The 22954-nt window shown below is 41.7% G+C and overlaps 1 protein-coding gene across 3 annotated transcripts in view; it reads left to right on the top strand.

Annotated features, from left to right (window-relative positions):
• The window catches only part of LOC114669312 (fibroblast growth factor receptor substrate 2), a 126406-nt gene that overhangs the window by 95327 nt on the left and 8125 nt on the right, over nt 1-22954 (top strand). For 2 of the 3 annotated variants that reach the window (XM_028825534.2, XM_028825535.2), the window contains exons 3-5: nt 6629-6720; nt 7038-7224; nt 19405-19563. In XM_028825534.2, the coding sequence (XP_028681367.1) occupies nt 6655-6720; nt 7038-7224; nt 19405-19563 (412 nt within the window). In that variant the 5' untranslated portion in view covers nt 6629-6654. Of the gene's footprint in view, nt 1-6628; nt 6721-7037; nt 7225-18946; nt 19003-19404; nt 19564-22954 lie in introns of those variants that run through there. The other variant, XM_051921733.1, reaches the window with a different exon arrangement.

Raw genomic sequence — 22954 nt, 5'->3', positions numbered from 1 at the left:
CTGATTAAATGGTGATGTGCAGTTTCAGGCGGCACACAGACTTGTAGTTATTTAAAATGTCTCTAGTTAAGGCATCATTGGTGCTCAGCTTTCTTCAGAACAGGACGCATGCCTCTCTCAATATGGCTGTCGAGCGGTGATCTTCATTGTGTTGTCCTTTTCAGTTCATGCATCAGTTTGGTGTGAGAGAGAGAGTTGAGGGAGTGAGCAAATTTATAGATGCTCTGTCCAACCCCTTTAGCCAATAGGGCAACGTAGTACTTAATGGCTTTTGATACAAGCCAGTTCCAAACAGCCACACTTCAGACCAATGGTAGGATAGAACATCTTCATCACCTGTCATCCCCCAAAACCATATGTTAAGGTAAAGCTTGGCAGTTAGGCAGCCTGGCTTTGTGTGGGAGTTGAGAGACTTCAGAGAAACACTAGCCAAACTTGTTTAAGACACTTCCTCCCCAACTCTGTTGTAAAATTCGAAAAAGACCCATTCCTGGTGTGGGTGGTTTGTAAACATGAATGCTTCCCACTAATGAAACACTAATATTACATTGCTTTGCCTAAGTTACAAATAAAGACATACAAAATATTTATCAACTTACATGCAAAATCTCACATCACAACACTACCTGAATGTCATGTTTTCAAATCTGACCTTGTCACTGGAGATCATGTCTTAGAATGACACACATGCAGCTTGAGGTCATTTCATGTCAGGGAGAAGGGGATGGCAAACTCATCTGCCTGAGAGTCTATGAAGAAGCTGACAGGTTGGGAGCCTCATTCCATTATTAAATTCCTTAGAAAGGTTCCTTTTGCAGGGTTCAGTCACACAGCCAAGCAGAAGAGAGAGTGCTGCGTGTAGTCACGTAATAGAAACATATTAGTAAAGTGTCAGTTTGGTTTTCATACAGCTACAGGTAGTCCCCAGGTTACGGACACCCGACCTTCGACTTACGAACGAGGACGCAGCTGCAACGCATGCGCCTCAATAACTGCCGCTCCGTCATCTTCGGCCTGGGGATGCTGCAAGTGGTGGCTGGAGGGGGGCAATTTCGCTGCTCGCGCAGTGTACTGTCCCTCGGGCAGCTCCTGACGGCAAGCGGTGACCCGTGGTCCATAGTCACCAGGGCCACAGCTATCACTCGTGTGCAAGACGATGATTCGCTGCCCGCCCACTGCACCGCCACAGCTACTGCTCCTGACTGGACATAGGGTGGATGGAGCGGAGGGGGGCATTTCACTGCCCGCCCTACACACACGGCTGGTAATGCTGCAAGCGGTGACCCGGTTGTGGCTGAACGGGGCGGCGGGGGTAGCATTGTACTGTGCCTCGAATGGCTGCCTGTTAAATTGGGGTTGGGCGATTCACTACTCGCCTTTGGCCGCACCGTGTTCGTTCTACAGCATACTGTAGTGGAGGTGACTGTGAGGTGGGCTGGTGATGAACCGCCCCCATTCATTCTCAATAGCAAGCCTGTTTATACCGTTACGCACATAGCAGGAAGTTGTCTCTTGTCAGTACATCAGACGTGTTGACGACGGGTGCCTTCCTGTTGTGATAGCGTGTAGAGTGCTGTGCGGAAGAGCTCATCTTAACCTTTTGACTACACCCTTCAAGAATGTCTCTGAAACACAAATCTGATGCAAGTGCTGGTGATACAGTAAAGAAGAGAAAGACCATCACCATTGAAAATAAAGTAGAAATAATAATAGTGAAACTCCATCATTCATTGGCAGAGCACTTGGTTACAGTCGGTCAAAAATAGCATTTATTAAAATAATGGACCTGTTCCGACTTACATACAAATTCAACTTAAGTACAAACCTACAGTCCCTATCTCGTACGTAACCCGGGGACTGCCTGTATTTGGTATAATTATGTTGAGACAGTGTTTTGGGTGACGCAGTAGCCAAAGTTCATACTGCAGATCATCGGTGGCACAGGTCGGGGATGGATGTTATTTATTTCACAGCACGTGAACAAGTAAATCTCTGTATTATAATAAAAAAATCCTGGGACACAAGACGTGACTTTTTCAGAGAGATGCAAGACGAGACTTTATGCCAAGAAATTTAACCATGCCTGGGGCCGGAAATAGAAGACAAAGAGCAGATGACAAAGTAGAATATCGTAAAGAATTCAAAAACAGCGCGATACACATGCAGTTGCAGGCTAGAGATTATGAAAGTACTAAAAAAAATTGAAAAGTTTCCAAAAAAATGGTTGTAAAGATCACATTAGTGCACACAAAAGAAATTATTACTCGGTGAAATAACGGAACGGCGAAAAGAGATTGAATATATCGTTCAGATTTAAACTTTAAGTCGCAGACTCGTCAATCATATAATTTGTGTTGCCATCAGGGAAAAGTAGTGTTTCTTCCCAATGAAGAGGCGTAGCCACGAGAATTAAAAGATTTGTTGTTTGGTGAAAGTGAAATCCACATACGCGAGCATTAGAGACACAAAGTGGATGGCGCGTAGCGCCAGCCGGTGGGGTTGGCAAGCGAAGCATATATTTAAAAAGCAAAACAATGATCACCCTTGGCAGTGTTATTTCTTTTCAATTTCATGAAGGTTCATATATGGGCTTAAGGTTTAATAACAAATGCTGGCCAGTCAAATTAACAGTTTTTCGTACAAATGAAGAAAAAGTAATGCAAAAGTAACACACTGTTTTTGCATTGCATTTTATAATAAGTAACTATATAACATATTTGGTTACTTTTTTTATTTTTTATAAGTAATGAGTAATTAAGTTACTTTCAAAAGTTAACGTTTCCCACACTGCTCGGGAGACACGGGCTCCATGCTTCTTTTGAGATTCATGGTGACTGGTGAGGACGTTCAACTCTTTATTTGTACACTTTAATGACATTTGAGTTTCTGACAAGAAGGAACTCCATAGGTGGATGTACTGCATGCATGCATGTAAATGCTGTTTTTTTTAGAAACCAGGTTTCTGCTTTAACCAGTTTACTCACCACATCCATCCATCCATCCATCCATCCATTTTCCAACCCGCTGAATCCGAACACAGGGTCACGGGGGTCTGCTGGAGCCAATCCCAGCCAACACAGGGCACAAGGCAGGAACCAATCCCGGGCAGGGTGCCAACCCACCATCCTGGTTTTGATCATTTTGAATTCTGGTTTGATATACTTTATTAATCTCCGACAGAGAAATGTTCTTTTCACATGACCGTTGAGGATCAGCCATTGTACAGTGCGCCTGGAGCGGTTTTCAGGTTAAAGGCCGTGCACAAGGGCCCAACAGAGTAGGATCCCTTCTGGCAGTAACAGGATTTGAACCGGCAACCTTCCAGATAGCAGCAAGTAGCCTTAGCCACAGAGCCACCACTTGGTCTTTTATTCCAATGACTCATTACATCCTTAACCAGATCAAAGAGGTAACGACTTCAAGAAGATCCCTGGTGCAGACCTTGGATCTCGTCTGTTACCCCAACCCTGCTTTTAACCCAAGTCCTCACTTTCTCACACATCTTCTCTGGTATTCCTTTCTGTCTCATGCACCTACAGAACTCTTGACATGGCACTCCATCATAAGTTATCTCCAAACCATTGAACCCCAATATGCAAGTCTTCCTGTTTCTCTCTCAGCTGTCTCAATGGAAACCCTGCTGTTCCAGTCCCTGGCATAAAACCAAACTGCTCCTCCCCTGTGGTGGTCTCTGTCCTATGCCTTCTATTCATAACCCTTTCCCAAATTTTCATTGTGTGTGACATCAGCCTTATCCCGCTACAGTTTCCACAACCCTGAATATCGCCCTTCTCCTTATAAATGGGTACAATCACACTGTTCCACCACTTCCTCTCCTGTTCACAGATCTTTTGTATAAATAAAATGCAACAATAGCAAAAACACAAGTACATACTTTTTAAACAGTGATTCTCCGAACAGCCAATGCACAACTGTGGTGCATTGTACTTCTTCTTTCTGGACTGGCGCATGCTTTGAATATTTTGTGTATGCAAATTCAGAATAAGGGGTTTTCATTTTAGGTGCAGGTTTTCAAGATTTGTATAAATGAATCTTCAGATAGAGGGGATATAAGAAGTTCCATGAGGATGGCTGTACTAATGATGTACTTATGAACAGGAAAGGTCATTTAAAACTCCAAGTGCAATATTTGTGCAGGAGCCACACACGTGAGCAAATAAAAGTCACTTTGGGATAGACGGAGAAAAGGTGATGGTGTGTGGATTTATTAAGAGCACTGGGAGTGCAATCAAGATTTAAATTGCAGAATATGGAAGATGCTGATGGAATATGAACAGGAAATAGATAATAAAATAATATCAAATAAACACTTGTAGCAATATTGTGGACATGGTATGAAAAAATATATTTCAGGGTTGTGAGATTTTCTGTTTTTTTTAACAAAATAATTATTTTAATAGTATTCTAAAGAACCGCACAATGTTCAGTGCCCTTTTGATCAAAGAAGCCGTTACTTGGAGATCATTTTATTTCACAACTAATTTTTTTTCCCCTCTTCAAATAAATTATTGTTCTACACTGCAGTCTCCTGGGCAGGCAACTTAAGGTCAAAAGAGGCACAATGCCTGAACAAATGTATCTGAAAAGCCTGATCTATCACAGGGGGACACACTGGGAACTGCTGGGAAAAGAGGAAGATGGCATATTTGGATGCCATCATGAAAAATCCCTTCCTGGAGGCGCTGCCTTGGAATGCTTTTAGCCATAGGCTAATGACACCATGGTGTGCTAAGAAGCACCTTTGGGGGGTCTTTTCTGCCCACTGCTATCAGGCAATTAAATGCTTCCACGCAATGTACTTGTTAAGTTTATTTCTATTTATTTACTTATATCGATTGATTGATTTGCTATATTACAGTGGACCCTTGACTTACGAACTCAATTTGTTCGCGAGGGCCGGTTGTAACTCAAGTTGGTTGTAAGTCAAGACTATTTTTCCCATAAGAAATAATGGAAATGCCCTTAATGTGTTCCGAACCTCCCACAGCAACAGTTACTTAACTTTTTTTAATAGAAAAGGGTTGTATAATGTGCATAATTTACCAAAACACCAATACTTTTTCTAATGTACTAACCAAAAATTTATAAAAAGTGCCTAGCCTACCAGAAACAACAATTTCATACTGTACTCACCATTTAAGTTGACATCTTTGGCTTGCAGGAAGGAAGGAGGAGGAGAATGAAATGGAAGGTGGTTATTGTTTGGAAGGAGTTTCCTTATACAAATCTTTTCTTTGTAAAGTTGTCGAGATGGTGGATTTCGACATGCAGTACATATTGGCGAGATCGTTCACACGAACGCCACTCTCATATTTCCACACAATTTCCTTCTCCGTTTTGATTGTGATCACTTTGTTTACCTTCGCTTCCTTCCTTAGCAATTATCGAAATAAATTATATAAATCACTGCACTGACCGAAATTACGTCCACAAACACATGTATCTGGGCTCCGACTGACACTTACAAACGCTCTCGGCTGTCTGTTTACAATCACACAAGCGGATACACGTGACCGCATTCAGGTCGTAATGCAAGATGTTGGTCGTAATTCAAAACAAAAATTTTGGTTGGAAAGCAAGTTGTTCGCATGTCAGGCCAGTCGTATATCAAGGGTCAACTGTATTTGTCCTGTGAGTCTGTATCCTTGTTTTTCTTATGTTTCTGCTGCTGTATGCATCCAAATTTCCTCATGGGATTAATAAAGTTCTTCTAATCTAATTTAAATTCACTTTTTAGCAAACTTGGATTTCACTCAGTTAGACACTGAATAGGGCGTTCATGATTTTCACATCATGCTCCTCATTGTCTTCCTCTTTCTCTTTTAATTTGAACTCCCATTTGATAATTGTGTAATAACGTCATGCTGCACAAACCTTTCATGGATGTAGATCCCTGTCCTGATGAGCCTCAACAGAAGCAAGAGGCTTGTCATTAATACCAGGCTCACTGTGGCTACTGCACCCTCCTCCTTGTTCCATTTAGTCTGATGATGGTGGCCGACCAGTGTAGTCTCTGCATTTGCATGGTACATAAGCAATTTGTCAAACAAGATCATTTAGTCCATTAGGCTCGTTTGTTTAGTTAATAGCAAAACTATCCCAAAATCTCCTCCAGCGACTTCTTAAGATTGTCTTCTTCATCTTCATGTCTGGTTAGTTTGTTCTAGATTCCCAGAACTCTTTGCATACAATAAACTTCCCAGTAATTTTCATTGATGTCCTTAATTATGTGATTCACCATTAACTTGAAAGCATTCTGATTGATCTGTTTTATCCATGCCTTTGAGAACTTTGTAGACCTAGATTAGTTCCACATCCACTCTTCTCTGCTCAAGACTACACAGGTTTCATTTTCTGAGTCTGTCACAGTAGGACATGTCTTTAAATCCCATGATGCACTTCATTGCTCTCCTCTGCACAGCTTCAAGTGCTGCTATGTCTTTCTTGTAGTTGGGTGATCTGAACTGCACACAGTAATCCAGATGTGGTTGTTACTAGTGCATTATATAGTCTTAGCATAACGTGACTTGATTTATATTCATTTATATTTATATATGTTGGTGGTGTAAGAAGTTCTCCTAAGTTATTTTGTATTCTTCATCTGCAGAGGTCAAATGGTCTTCTAAAGGAGTCATGGGTAGCTGTTGTAGCTGTCCAGATAAAGATTTGATCCCAGATAACCATCAAAGCAAGTTCAAGGTAAGTGAAGAACTTTGTTCTTTTTTCAGCATTGCTAATACTAGGGTGTTGTACTGTGTTAGCCATTATGAATGTAGAGAAAAGCCAAGCAAAATGACACCTTTTATTGGCTAACTAAAAAGATTACAATATGCAAGCTTTCGAGGCAACTCAGGCCCCTTCTTCAGGCAAGATGTAAAGTTGCCTCGAAAGCTTGCATATTGTAATCTTTTTAGTCAGCATTGCTAACAAATTGCCAAATAGACATTGTGTGTCTGCCTGGTTCATTATGCCCTACTGGAGTGATTCACTCTTTATTATTTTGTTTTCTCTCTAAGGTAATTAATGTGGATGATGATGGTAACGAGCTGGGCTCTGGCATAATGGAGCTCACAGAGACAGAGTTAATCTTACACACCCGGAAGCGAGACGCTGTGAAATGGCCCTACCTCTGCCTCCGTCGCTACGGCTATGACTCCAATCTGTTCTCTTTTGAAAGCGGGCGCCGATGTCAGACTGGGCAAGGTACACAACCATATGAACCTGTAGAACTTGAGAAGTGTGAGCAGAACTGTGTCTGTCTGTTTTAAGAGTCCTGCCTTACAGCACTCTTCTCCTGACCTGCATTATTCCATCATCCATATTGAGCTTCTAAGTACTCCTTTGTTGTCTTTATGGTAATTTGATGTCATCTATAATTTCTCTGCTGTTGTTTCAGTGTTTTGACCAATCATAGCTAACCTAACATGATGAAATCGTTCTGTGCAAAATGCATTTGTTTTTGCTGGTGATCCTGAATACACCCAACTGTCCTTACTACTGTGGTAGATTAAGTTTTCTAAAAGTTCCTATAGTGAATTTCAAAAGTTGCTTGGTTCCTGAATAGTATGTGGAATCTGTGCCAACCTGGGAATGATGAGTCTGTGTCTACTTTGTGGCCATTGGTTGGCTTCAGCTTGTGTTGTAATTAAGCTACAATAAAGTTAAAAACACAAGCGTCAAAGCACTGATATGTTGACCACCATTTTTAAACACCCACCGTAGCAGTTTAGGTTGGCTTGTACCACATTGGTGGTACATTATAAAGAAATAGAAGTGGGGAATTTTTTTGTTATGAAATAAACTTCATAATTATCCATCAGTTTCCTTAACACTAGAATCCCTGAAGCCTATGAAAAAACTCGTAACCCCGGGCCACCTTAAATTCCTTCGCACCTCCTCATCAGTGTTTTTTTGTTTGGTAAATGTGTCAATCACTAGAAGCAGCCTACTATCCCATCCTCCCCATCGACAGAGCTGAATTCAGTCGCCAAATTCTCTGGAGTTGTACAGGGTAAATAATACAGTATATCATTATTTGGAATCCATGCATTTCATGTGCGTTCCATGTCTACAACGATCTGTGTAAGTGTAGGGTGTCAGGAAATGCGAGGCAAGAAATGCTGAACACATACCTAAAACAGAAATGTTTTCCATGTTATACTAATAATGACATGAAGTTTATAATGTGTCAAATAAACACATGCGCTTTTATTCAGAATATATCCAAAGAAATCAATAACATGTTGCTGTCAATGAGTTACAAACCCAAGCTCAACTGTCAATCGACAGAAAGCTGATATGTCTTCTTGGATGGCGCAGGGGTAAGAACTGTTGCCTTATAACCAAAAGGTTGGTGGTTTGAGTCTCGGTGCTCCGTGTTTTGAGTAGTGAGCTGCTATTATTATTATTATTATTACTACTATAATACAATAAAAACATTCATTTGACTTGAGTCAGTAACTCCCGGTGTAAATTTTGGCTACTTGTAAAAGTTAGCGCTTGATTTTTTATTACTCAGTTTTATTCGGTCAGTGACGCTCACATATTACAATGAACTTGCCTCTCCCTGTTTGAGTTGGTGGCATTTATGTCAGTTCTTTTCACAAGAGCGGTGATGACTATAGTTGGGTGCTGTGGTTAATGCCTGATCAGAACTATTTGCTGTACCGGCAATCAAAGATGCGATGTCCTGTGACCGCTGTCAGAATATCATGCGGCATTTGCACTTTGACAACAAAGGCACCTGTGCAATACGTGTGAAAAATGACAGATTTGCTGAGATTTCGGACAACTGGCAACATTTTGTTGAGTACTGTATTTTGAGTTAAAACCCAAGGCAAAGACTTTCCGAGTCTGTGGTCATAAAACTTATGGAGCCGTTTCTGGACAAAGGCAGAACCGTAACAACAGACACCTTCTTCACAGCGATTTCGTTGGCTGGCTAATAGACTGCTGCACTTCAACATGGCTCTGCTATGGCACCATAAATAAAATTGGGGACTTCCACCTGCAGCTATAGTCACTTCAGTATGCAATCAATTTGCCATGCTAGTGTTTAGATCTGGTAGTACCATGTTGACGGGCTGCTTGTGCTAATCTACACGTTTGCAAAACAAAAGACACTGATGGAGAGGTGCAAAGGAATTTAAGGTGGTTGTGGATTACGAGTTTTTTCGTGGGCTTCAGGGACTCTAGTGTTAACCTGCTTATCAAGGGCAGCAACAACACCTGGAGCGGGTGCAAGGCTGGAACAACACCTGGGCAGGACACGAGGAAACTTATATTTATAAAAAAAAAAGAATCAAACTGTTACAGCAACACTTTAATATAAGAACTATTAAAGAAATAAAATATGCACGTTTCAACCAAGAAATGCTGTCCATATGATGTCCATATAGCAATTTCATCCTCCAATATATGAAATTCTGGATCAAGGTTGAGCTCAAGTGTGAAAGCAGGCCAAGTCTTTGGAGATTTCTGTAGGTTCAAAATTCCAAGAAGATCATAGAACAGTACCTCATAGATTAATGTGAGACAGTATGACATAGATGTGATGTGATTTAAGTTATCGACCTCCAAGTTTCAGAAAAGTCCACTGGACCACAGCTTTCAGTTTGAGATGTCGATTGTGTTCAACATAGTTTAGAAACTTTGGTCCCAAATGTAAAAGTATTGTAGTAATAGTTGCATTGTCCATATATTCAATAAAAAGAAATTTTTACTTCTTAGTCTGAGAAACATGTAGCACGTTTTCACGCACCAGAACCATGGTTAACAAGAAGGTATTATAATACAATAATTTTTTTTAATGAATAGAAAACAAAACTTGACAATAGTGACCTTATTCATAAAGCTATATAAGTAAGCTTATCTGAGGTACTCATTACTCATCCATCCATTTTCTTCCTCTTATCTCTTATCAGTGCATGCTCTCTAAGCTGACCTGACCTGATCTGATCGAGTCCAAGTTGAGGCTAGCGGGGAGATAAAATCTCTCCAGCAAGACCTAGTTCTACCCTGACATCTCCTCCTGGTTGGACATGCCCTGAACACCTCCCCAGGGACATGTCCAAGAGGCATCCTAATCACATGCCTGAACCAACTCAAGCTGGCTCCTTTTGATGTGCAGGATCAGCAGCTCTGCTTTAAGCTCCTCCAGAACCTTCCTTTGCAGGGTGTCTGGGCTCAACCTTAAGATATAGGATCAGGAGCCCAGACGGCCTGCAAAGGAAGGCTATCTCCTTCGATATATCCATGATTTAGTTCTTTTGGTCACTACCCAAAGCTCATTATCATAGGTGAAGGTAGGAATGTAGATTGACTAGTAAGTCAAGAGTTTTGCCTTTCGGTTCAGGTTTCTCTTCACCATGACTGACCAGTACAATGTCCGCATGACTGTGGACGCTGCTCCTATCCATCTGTTGATCTCTGACTCTCTTCTTCCCTCCCTTGTGAGCAAGACCCCCTGAGACATTTAAACTCCTCCTCTCGAGGCAGCAATTCATCGCCAACCTGGAGAGGGCACTTCACCTTTTACTCTTTACATCTGTTTCCAAATATAAAGGCAGCTGTCAAAGGAGCTGACAGAAGTGTGCATGTGTGGGGTGAAGTACTGGTAAGAAAAAAATGAAAACTCAAATGGGGTGAAAAAATAGCAATTCCAAGAAAAGAAAAGGTTTCACACTTAACTACTAGCATTACCACCACAGCTACTTATGCGAACATGCACTTATATCTTGCTCTAAATACTGAACAGTTAGCGTCTTTTACTAATAGAGGAAAAAATAAAAACACTGGTCAGCCTCATTCTAGTTCCTGGTATTGTGGGAAAGCAGCATATTTGAAATTTTAAATTTAGTGGTCATTCATAGTCTAAAATGTTAGGCTGGTGTCACACTACATGACTTGGAGTCAGTCATCTTGAGGATGTCCAAGTCCCTGACTGAGAACACTAATGGATTGCATGACGTCCTCATGACTTTTTCAGTACAGTTTCAAATGTCACAACCTTGCAGTTTTTAGACAATAAATTGACATGCTGCCTGACAGCACTGATGCTATCATGAATGTTTTCTGGTTGTGGCAAATTCAGCCACAGCCCTTGGCCCATCTTTTATCATTCTGTAGTTGTATGACATTGGGCAGACAATGCTGTGTTCTTTCAGCATATCCAGAACATCTGCATTCCTTCTTTCCTCTGCGGCTGAGTTATATACATTGTGTTTCCAGCTGAGCACTCTTTGATTATCAACTTTCACACAAACGGTTAAAGAAAATAGAAGTTACTGAGACAGGAGATTGCATGTTACCAACATTCAGCATTGTCATGTTCTGCAGGCTGCAGCAAGTTAAACTTGTAATGATTGTGAAGATCAGGTGTTAACATCAGCAGCAAACATTTGAAAATCATTATAGACTCTTCATGTGTGCAATTTTTTGTTGTTCCTAAAATGGGGGAAAGCCCCTTTTTTCTGATAACTCTGAGTAAAAAGTATAGTGGATATTTGTGTAGCCAGATTGTTTTCTGGTTTAATACGCAATAGTGAATGTGTCTTTGCAAAATGTTCCTGAGTAAAAGAAGCCACTTGCATTTGAGAATGTAGTAAACAAAAAGTATTAGTTTAGTTTTGAATGAGAAAGGAGATTTCTGGAGTGAGTTGGATGAAGTGATGGACAGTGTACCCAAGGGGCAGAAAGTGGTGATTGGAGCAGATTTCAGTGGACATGTTGGTGAAGGGAACAGAGGAGACGAGGAGGTGATGGGTAGGTATGGTATCAAGGAGAGGAATGAAGGTGGTCAGAGGATAGTGGATTTTGCCAAAAGGATGGACATGGCTATGGTGAATATATATTTTAAGAAGAGGGAGGAACATAGGGTGATGTACAAGAGTGGAGGAAGATGCACATAGGAAGATTACATCCTATGGAGGAGGGTCAATCTGACGGAGATTAAAGACTGCAAAGTGGTGGCAGGGGAAAGTGTAGTGAAGCAGCATAGGATGGTGGTCTGTAGGATGACGTTGGAGATCAAGAAGAGGAAGAGAGTGAGGGCAGAGCCAATGATCAAATAGTGGAAGTTGAAAAAGGAAGACTGCAAGGTTGAGTTTAGGGAGGAGGTGAGACAGACACTGGGTGGCAGTGAAGAGTTACCAGACAGCTGGGAAACTACAGCAGATGTAGTAAGAGTGACAGCAAGAAGGATGCTTGGCGTGACATCTGAAAAGAGGAAAAGGAAACCTGGTGGTTACAGGAGAGTATACAGAGGAAGAGGATGGCAAAGAAGAAGTGGGATAGTTAGAGAGATGCAGAAAGTAGACAAGAGTACAAGGAGATAAGGCGCAAGGTGAAGAGAGAGGTGGCGAAGGCTAAAGAAAAGGCGTATGATGAGTTGTATGAGAGGTTGGACACTAAGGAGGGAGAAAAGGACCGATGGGCTAGAGAGAGGGGCTTAGCTGGGAAAAATGTGCAGCAGGTTAGGGTGATAAAGGATAAAGATGGAAACGTACTCACAAGTGAGGAGAGTGTGTTGAGTAAATGGAAAGAGTACTTTGAGAGGCTGATGAATGAAGAGAATGATAGAGAGAGAAGGTTGGATGATGTGGAGATAGTGAATCAGGATGTGCAATGGATTAGCAAGGAGGAAGTAAGAACAACTATGAAGAGGATGAAGAATGGAAAGGACGTTGGTCCAGATGACATACCTGTGGAAGCATGGAGGTGTTTAGGAGAGATGGCAGTGGAGTTTTTAACAAGATTGTTTAATGAAATCTTGGAAAGTGAGAGGATGCCTGAGGAGTGGAGAAGAAGTGTACTGGTGCCAATATTTAAAAATAACGGGGATGTGCAGGACTGTAGGAACTACAGTGGGATAAAATTGATGAGCCACAGCATGAAGTTATGGGAAAGAGTAGTGGAAGCTTGGTTATGAAGTGAGGTGATGATTAGTGAGCAGCAGGATGGTTTCATGTCAGGAAAGATCACCACAGATGTGATGTTTGCTCTGAGGATGTTGATGGAGAAGTATAGAGAAGTCCAGAAGGAGTTGCAATGCGTCTTTGTGGACCTGGAGAAAGCATATGACAGGGGGCATCGAGAGGAGCTGTGTTATTGTATGAGGAAGTCGGGAGTGGCAGAGAAGTATGTAAGAGTTGTACAGGATATGTACGAGGGAAGTGTGACCATGGTGAGGTCTGCAGTAGGAGTGACTGAGGTGGGATTATATAAGGATTCGGCTCTGAGCCCTTTCTTATTTGCAATGGTGATGGACAGGTTGACAGACGAGATTAGACAGGCGTCCCCATGGACTGTGATGTTTGCTGATGACATTGTGATCTGTAGTGAAAGTAGGGAGCAGGTTGAGGAGACCCTGGAGAGGTAGAGATATGCTCTAGAGAGGAGAGTAATGAAGGCCAGTAGGAACAAGACAGAATACATGTGTGTGAATGAGAGGGAGGTCAGTGGAATTTTGAGGATGCCAGGAGTGGAGTTGGCGAAGGTGGATGAGTTTAAATACTTGGGATCAACAGTACAGAGTAATGTGGGTTGTGGAAGAGAAGTGAAAAAGAGAGTGCAGGCAGGGTGGAGTGGGTAGAGAAGAGTGTCAGGAGTGATTTGTGACAGACGGATATCAGCAAGAGTGCAAGGGAAGGTCCACAGGACAGTAGTGAGACCAGCTATGTTATACGGGTTGGAGACGGTGACACTGACCAGAAAGCAGGAGACAGAGCTGGAGGTGGCAGAGTTAAAGATGTTAAGATTTGCATTGGATGTGACGAATATGGATAGGATTAGAAATGAGGACATTAGAGGGTCGGCTTAGGTGGGTGGTTTGGGAGACAAAGTCAGAGAGCCGAGATTGTGTTGGTTTGGACATGTGCAGAGGAGAGATGAGGGGTATATTGGGAGAAGGATGCTGAGGATAGAGCTGCCAGGGAAGAGGAGAAAAGGAAGGCCTAAGAGGAGGTTTATGGATGTGGTGAGAGAGGACATGCAGGTGATGGGTGTAATAGAACAAGATGCAGAGGACAGAAAGATATGGAAGAAGATGATCCGCTGTGGCAACCACTAACGTGAGCAGCTGAAGGAAGAAAAAGAAGTAGTAGTAAACTAAAAGTAAATTTTTGACAGAAAATGTTATGCTCAAAACATACTCAAGTTTCCAATGCCAAAGCCCTGCCAGTTTTTCCAAACAAATTGACCATTTCAGTTTTACATGTTTGACCATCACATCTTTGAATGTAACGTCTGTGACAATGTCTGTTATAAGTGACTGTGGACCACTTAGAGGTTTATTTTTGTTTTCCTCTCCTTGTCTGTTAACTGAACAAATCGCAGTGATAATATTAATCAACAGGCATTGTTAAGAGTGGTGTGCAAAAATGAATAAACTTCGCTTAAACTGTGGATGACCAATTATCTGCATTCATATGCTTACCCCCATACTGATGCCAGTGTTGTGTTTTGTAATTTACAGTTATTTAAATTGAAAGGAACTTACTAAAGCTGTGTAGCCTTCACCCGGTTACTTCTAGAAACGGAGCAATATTGTGAATTTCCCCTTGGGATTAATAAAGTATCTATCTATCTATCTACAGTGGTGTGAAAAACTATTTGCCCCCTTCCTGATTTCTTATTCTTTTGCATGTTTGTCACACAAAATGTTTCTGATCATCAAACACATTTAACCATTAGTCAAATATAACACAAGTAAACACAAAATGCAGTTTTTAAATGATGGTGTTTATTATTTAGGGAGAAAAAAAATCCAAACCTACATGGCCCTGTGTGAAAAAGTAATTGCCCCCTTGTTAAAAAATAACCTAACTGTGGTGTATCACACCTGAGTTCAATTTCCGTAGCCACCCCCAGGCCTGATTACTGCCACACCTGTTTCACTCAAGAAATCACTTAAATAGGAGCTGCCTGACACAGAGAAGTAGACCAAAAGCACCTCAAAAGCTAGACATCATGCCAAGATCCAAAGAAATTCAGGAACAAATGAGAACAGAAGTAATTGAGATCTATCAGTCTGGTAAAGGTTATAAAGCCATTTCTAAAGCTTTGGGACTCCAGCGAACCACAGTGAGAGCCATTATCCACAAATGGCAAAAACATGGAACAGTGGTGAACCTTCCCAGGAGTTGCCGGCCGACCAAAATTACCCCAAGAGCGCAGAGACGACTCCTCCGAGAGGTCACAAAAGACCCCAGGACAACGTCTAAAGAACTGCAGGCCTCACTTGCCTCAATTAAGGTCAGTGTTCACGACTCCACCATAAGAAAGAGACTGGGCAAAAACGGCCTGCATGGCAGATTTCCAAGACGCAAACCACTGTTAAGCAAAAAGAACATTAGGGCTCGTCTCAATTTTGCTAAGAAACATCTCAATGATTGCCAAGACTTTTGGGAAAATACCTTGTGGACTGATGAGTCAAAAGTTGAACTTTTTGGAAGGCAAATGTCCCGTTACATCTGGTGTAAAAGGAACACAGCATTTCAGAAAAAGAACATCATACCAACAGTAAAATATGGTGGTGGTAGTATGATGGTCTGGGGTTGTTTTGCTGCTTCAGGACCTGGAAGGCTTGCTGTGATAGATGGAACCATGAATTCTACTGTCTACCAAAAAATCCTGAAGGAGAATGTCCGGCCATCTGTTCGTCAACTCAAGCTGAAGCGATCTTGGGTGCTGCAACAGGACAATGACCCAAAACACACCAGCAAATCCACCTCTGAATGGCTGAAGAAAAACAAAATGAAGACTTTGGAGTGGCCTAGTCAAAGTCCTGACCTGAATCCAATTGAGATGCTATGGCATGACCTTAAAAAGGCGGTTCATGCTAGAAAACCCTCAAATAAAGCTGAATTACAACAATTTTGCAAAGATGAGTGGGCCAAAATTCCTCCAGAGCGCTGTAAAAGACTCATTGCAAGTTATCGCAAACGCTTGATTGCAGTTATTGCTGCTAAGGGTGGGCCAACCAGTTATTAGGTTCAGGGGGCAATTACTTTTTCACACAGGGCCATGTAGGTTTGGATTTTTTTTTCTCCCTAAATAATAAAAACCACCATTTACAAACTGCATTTTGTGTTTACTTGTGTTATATTTGACTAATGGTTAAATGTGTTTGATGATCAGAAACATTTTGTGTGACAAACATGCAAAAGAATAAGAAATCAGGAAGGGGGCAAATAGTTTTTCACACCACTGTATAAGGATTAAAAGGATAGATTAGATATAGCCTGCTCTCTTTGTCTCCCGCCCTGGTCCACCCACCCCCCATTTTGCCTCCCCACTTGAGGCTGGACCCCACTTCACAAAGTCCCAGTCTTCTGACATACCTAGAGACAGAGCACATCCAAAATAAAACAAGCTCCCCAGCAGAGGTATATAAGGATTAATGTAGAGTATCTATTGCCGATAAAGTCTAAATACTATAAGCATAAAATATAATCTTCAACAGTCTTGAAATAGTAAGATGGATAAGCATAGTAAACCCTAGTGCAAAAATAACAATAAACCAAGGGTATGATGTTAAACAGTCTCCTTTAGAATAGCAAAAATAAAACTTTCATTTCTTCCACACGTACGGGTATATTGGAATTAAAACATAAACAGAAATTTTTCTTTTTACTTCCTATGTATAAGGACCCTATAAACTGATCAATATAAAAAGTACACTTTTTTTTTAATACATAAAGGTATCTTACACTTTTCCATACATCGATCAGCCCAAACATTAAAACCACTGACAAGTGAGGTGAGTAACATTGATTATTTTGTTACGGTGGTGATAGATCAGGCAGCAAGTGAAAAGCCACCTCTTGAGGGTAATGTGTTAGGAGCAAGCATAAGGATCTGAGTGACTTTGACAAGGGCCAAATTGTAATGGCTAGACAACTGGGTCAGAGCATCTCCAAAATAGCAGGTCTTGTTGTGGTGTTCCTGCTATGCAGTGGTTAGTAGTTCCAACCAAAAGTTTTACAAAGAAGGACAACTAGTCATGGGTGCCCCAGGCTCATCGATGTGCCTCAGAAGCATAGGATAGCTTGTATGATCTGATCCTACAGAAGAGCTACTGCAGCACAAAACTGCTGAAAAACATAATGCTGGTACTGAAAGAAAGGTGTAACAGCAAACAGTGCATTATAGCTTGCTGCATAGTTGCAGACCGGCCTGAGTGCCCATGCTGACTGCTGCCCAGATCAAAAGATACCTACAATTGGCATATGAGTATCAGAACTAGACTTTGGAGCAATGGAAGAAGGTGGCCTGGTCTGTTCAACCACGTTTTCTTTTAGATCATGTGGAGGGCCGGGTGCATGTGCGTCAGTATCCTCGGTAAGAGATGGCTGCAGGATGCAGTATGAAAAGGAAACGGTGTGATGCTCTGGGCAATGTTCTGATTGCATCCTAGAATTCATGTGGTAGTTACTTTGAAATGTTCCACCTACCATGCAGACAATGCAAAACCCATCATTGCAGTGGTATTCTCTGATAACTGTAGCATCTTTGAGCAGGATAATATACCCAGCCACATTGCAAAAGTTGAGCTGGGAATGGCTGGAGGAACATGACAGAGATTTCAAGGTTTTTTCCAGATCTCATTCTAATCAAGCATCTGTGGGATGTGCTAGAAAAATAATTCTGATCCATGGGGGCTCCACCTCTCAGTTTTCTGGACCTTTAAGGATCTGCTGCTAATGTCCTGGTGCCAGATACCACAGGGCACCTTCAGAGGTCTTGTGGAGCCTATGCCTCGATGGGTCAGAGCTGTTTAAGTGGCAGGACAATATTAGTCATGTGGTTTTAATAAATTCTGACGGGAACTGTTGGTAGTGAAGTGGTGCTGTGTTTAAATGAAATATGCTCCTTTTAAAAAAAAGAAAATCAAAGTTCACAAAGAATACTTCACTGAAGGTTTGTTTAAATAAAAAAATCTATTGCAATAGTACCTAAATCAATCCCACAACAACACACCACCAACCCCACTTTACCACCTGTATGTTTTTTGCTGGTTGTTCAAATAAGACAAAAGGTCTACTAGTACAACCCTAACAGGAGTCACAGGACATGACAGATGACACGGATTCCCTTATGACTTCTCAACACAGTCTCACATTTCCTGTTGCAGTACAAAACTTTCTTGAGCTTCACATTGTTTGGCAGCCAGTCAACATGGAGGACATGAGAATAAAAACTGGCATATTGTCCACAAGTAAGCAGATTACGTGAAGGACAACCAGGTAGTAACTTACGTAAAACCTCTAGAAGACCACATTTGATGGGTTGTAGGCTTCCAAATAAAAACTTATTGGATGTCAGCTCTCACACAAACCAATCTCCACCTATATGTAGAGGAAAAAATAAAAATCTTAAATTTTTATGTCGCAAAGCTCTGCAAATAAGTAGGATGTCACATGACATCACTTCCTAAGATTATGTAAATGAAGTCAATGAGCGAAACTCTCTGGAAGGGTCTTGTAGTGTGACGGGGACCGAAGTTCTGCTCTACATGGATTCTCACGTACAAAGTCCCTGCTGTTCCTGAGTGACATAGACACACTTTGTACTCCATATTTCTTTGACCGATCGTTGTAACATTTTTTTTTAATGGCACATATCTGTTGTTTTTTTTTTTTGAACTGTGCCATCCAGAGTTACATCAGACTGCCGGTCTTCCTCAGGTCCTTTAGAGTCCCTGGCTGCTTTAACAATGCGACTGTAGAGTTCATCTCATGCCTTTGTCTCAGTGTTTCCCACTCTCCTTTTATGCTCACACGGTAATCTCTGTCTGTCTCCGGCTGTCATCTGTGTTCAGGCCCTGACATGACAGTGCTGTTCTGTGTGTGTTGTATTGTGCACTTTTTGAATGACGTGTACTTGTTAATGTGAAAATATCAACTTTAACTTAATGCTTCCAAAGGAAGGGCAAACGCAGCTGCTCCTGGACGCTCCTCGTTTTGTGCCTTATGATGGATGGTAAGTTGGGTTCGCTCTGCTGCTCATTGCAAAGAGGCACAATACCGGAGCAAATGGCTGCTGGTATTGATGTCTGCTTTGAACCCTGACCCCCTGAGCAGACATATTGTACATGGTGTTTCTTGCCTGTGTTGTGTTTTATTTTTTATTTTATATCCCTGTTGTTTGTGAGTGTGATCTTCTTGTTGAAAAGTTGCAATTTGTGTTATTTTTGTTTTTTTTCCTTCTGCCAAAGCTGTTGTGTGTGGAAGGGCCGGGATTTGTGACGTGCTGACTCTTCGTGTTTGATGTGCTCATTTTGATTTGCTGCCGTTGACTGAATTACTTTTGGCAAAATTTAGTACAATGCATCACTGCAAGTCACAGCTAAGCTAACCTGTTCTCCTTGAAATTCTTTTTAAGGGATATTTGCCTTTAAGTGCGCCCGAGCAGAGGAGATCTTCAACATGTTACAAGAGATCATGCAGAACAACAGCATTAGCGTGGTCGAAGAGCCAGTGATGGAGCGAAACCACAACCAAGTGGACACAGAACTGCCCAGGACTCCTCGTACCCCCACCAGTAAGTAGGTTCCAACCCTTGTTAAGAGATGCCACCATATAACATATTTTGAGTTGTCACTGTAGGCCGAGACTGGATAGACACACTCATATCACTTGACTACTTTAGTTGAGCTGTGGATTACCCAGCACAGGTTTTGATTGGTATAGGGCTGCTCAAGACTCAACAAGAATGGGATACAAAAACTTTTATCACTAGCAAAGTCGATTCAGCTCAATAAGCTCATTAGTCTCTGTCCCTGATTTCTCCATAATAGCACCAAGTTGAAGGTCCCTAAAGTCCTACTGTCTACCACACCAATTGGTCTCTTACATCATGTATCTCAGGTACCCTTTGCAAATAAGAACTTTATAACACTGTCAACAGAACCAAGAGAGTAAAGCTGAAAACCAAATGATAAAAAAAAGTAAAGTTAAAATAACGGAACACATCCATGTTCAAGTTGTCTTTTTAAGAAATTTCTGTTGAAGTAGATCTGTGCTCACCAGTCCCAGGTTTGATACTGAACTCCGAAATCCACTTGGGTGGGACTTTTGGGCTAAGAATGGAAGTGACTTCAGAGCCTTTCTTGTTGGTCATTTTCCATCTAAGGAATAAAGGGAAAAGGAGTAAGTAAATGTGTTGCGCCGTCCTCAGATTCTGATCTTCCAACTTTACCCTTGCCCTTGCAGCGGATTAAAAAACCCAGCTAAGGTTTTCGGTGAGGATTCCAGGAACACACCCAGCCTTGGTCCGACTCATACATACTCCCTCACAGAGACAACAAAGCAACCAGTAATAAAACAGAAATTAAAGAATATCTTCTTCTTCTTTTTTCGGCTGCTCCCGTTAGGGGTTGCCACAGCGGATCATCTTCTTCCATATCTTTCTGTCCTCTGCATCTTGTTCTATTACACCCATCACCTGCATGTCCTCTCACACCACATCCATAAACCTTCGTTTAGGCCTTCCTCTTTTCCTCTTCCCTGGCAGCTCTATCCTTAGCATCCTTCTCCCAACATACCCCTCATCTCTCCTCCGCACATGTCCAAAGCAACTCAATCTCTCCTTTCTGACTTTTTCTCCCAACCATCCAACCTAAGCTGACTCTCTAATGTCCTCATTTCTAATCCTGTCCATCTTCGTCACACCCAGTGCAAATCTTAGCATCTTTAACTCTGCCACCTCCAGCTCTGTCTCCTGCTTTCTGGTCAGTGCCACCGTCTCCAACTCCAAATTAGCTGGTCTCACTACCATCCTGTAGACCTTCCCTTTCACTCTTGCTGATACCCGTCTGTCACAAATCACTCCTTTCACTCTTCTCCACCCATTCCACCCTGCCTGCACTCTTTTTCACCTCTCTTCTACAATCCCCATTACTCTGTACTATTGATCCCAAGTATTTAAACTCATCCACCTTCGCCAATTCTACTCCCTACAACCTCACAATTCCACTGACCTCCCTCTCATTTACACACATGTATTCTGTTCTGGTGTTCCTACTGACCTTCATTCTTCTCCTCTGTAGAGCATATCTCCACCTCTCCAGGGTCTCCTCACCCTGCTCCCTACTATTGCTACAGATCACAAGTTCATCAGCAAACATCATAGTCCACGGGGACTCCTGTCTAATCTCATCTGTCAACCTGTCCATCACCATTGCAAATAAGAAAGGACTCAGAGCCAATCCCTGATGTAATCCCACCTCCAACTTGAATGTATCCGTCACTCCTACCGCAGACCTCACCACTGTCACACTTCCGTCGTACATATCCTGTACAACTCTTAGGTACTTCTCTGCGACTCCGACTTCCTCATACAATACCACAATAATAAATGAAATATATGCAAACTACAATGATCCCACCCCAGTTCCCCTTACGGTGATATACAATAAACAATTCAACGATAACAAACCACTAACAAAAACCACACATGATGAAGTCCATGAAAACAGCAACTGATGAAATGAAATGATGGAGGTAGGTAGTCCAGAGATCACCACGCTGTATGTGAATGTAAAGATAGTCCTACTGGTATTTCCTGATGAGATGTTGACATGTGAATGGGATCTGGAGCGCTCCTTTTTTTTGCAGGAAAACAACAAATCCTCAGACAGTCCTTATGCAGCAGGGAGACACCAGACAGTCCATACACCCAAGACAGGAGACAATCCAGGACAAAACAGGAATCCACAAGTATGAAAACGGGATGGCAAACTGACACGAACACAAAAGACTTCTCCTTTCCTTGTACAACTGGCCCCCCTTTTAAATGTTGTGCCGGCCTCCTTGTCCCCAGCAGCCCCTGCACCCTCAGTAGACAACCAATCAACGCCACTGCAAGGACTGCTGGGAGCTGAAGTTTCATTTCCCCAGTAGCACCACCACACCCTTTCGATGCTCCCTAGATGCATGTTTGACAACACGTATAATTAGCCCTTAAGTTTCTCTCTGCGTCCCCTTGCTTTTGTTGAATATTTTACCAGAAAGTAACTGCAGAGATCCACCATCCTAGTTTCCTTTTCAATTCTGAACACTTTTATGGTGCCACCTCTTAATCTCCACTTGATTCAATTCCTTCAGTGTTTATGCATTTATCACTCCCTGTGGCTCTGAATTAACCTAGTCACTCTTCTCGGTATATTCTATAGTACTGTTATGTCTGTTTTGTAAAATGGATGCCACAAAAACTACACACAGAGCTCCAGATGTGGTGTCACTAGTGCATTGTATTTTAAGCATAACCTCCCTTGACTTGCGTCACACATCAGGGTTCTGTATAGCTTAACCTTCAAATAACCTTCTTGATTGCTTCTGTCCACGGTCTGGATGTTAATAGTGACCAGACTGCTGTGATTCCCAGATCTTTCTCATCAAGTGTTCTGTAAAGTTTCAGACCTCCAATTGTGTATTGAAATGTAATATTTTTAGTTCCTCCTTGTAATTATAATTAAATAATAGGATAGAGGGAAATGAATGCTTGTCGCTGAATGGGAAAGATGGTTTAAATGTATGGGTAGATGTCAAGCTGCTGTCTAAACATGAAATTATAGTGCCATTAATACTGAATACTCTTCTTTTGCTTAGGAAAAAAAAACTTGGTATAGTCGCCCCTTGTTGTCCAGTTATCTCTTGCTGACAATGGGCCATAAATTCAGATATCAGAAAACATTTCCCCCATTATTGTCAAGGAAAAAATACTAATGTGTTCTGAGACCCTCGGAAAACTGCCAACCATTGTCCCTACATACAGTGCATCCGGAAAGTATTCCCAGCGCATCACTTTTTCCACATTTAGTTATGTTACAGCCTTATTCCAAAATGGATTAAATTCATTTTTTTCCTCAGAATTCTACACACAACAGCCCATAATGACAACGTGAAAAAAGTTTACTTGAGGTTTTTGCAAA

This window comes from Erpetoichthys calabaricus (assembly GCF_900747795.2).
Source record: "Erpetoichthys calabaricus chromosome 1 unlocalized genomic scaffold, fErpCal1.3 SUPER_1_unloc_22, whole genome shotgun sequence".
NCBI lineage: Eukaryota > Metazoa > Chordata > Cladistia > Polypteriformes > Polypteridae > Erpetoichthys > Erpetoichthys calabaricus.
This window is presented reverse-complemented; position numbering and strand designations above follow the sequence as displayed.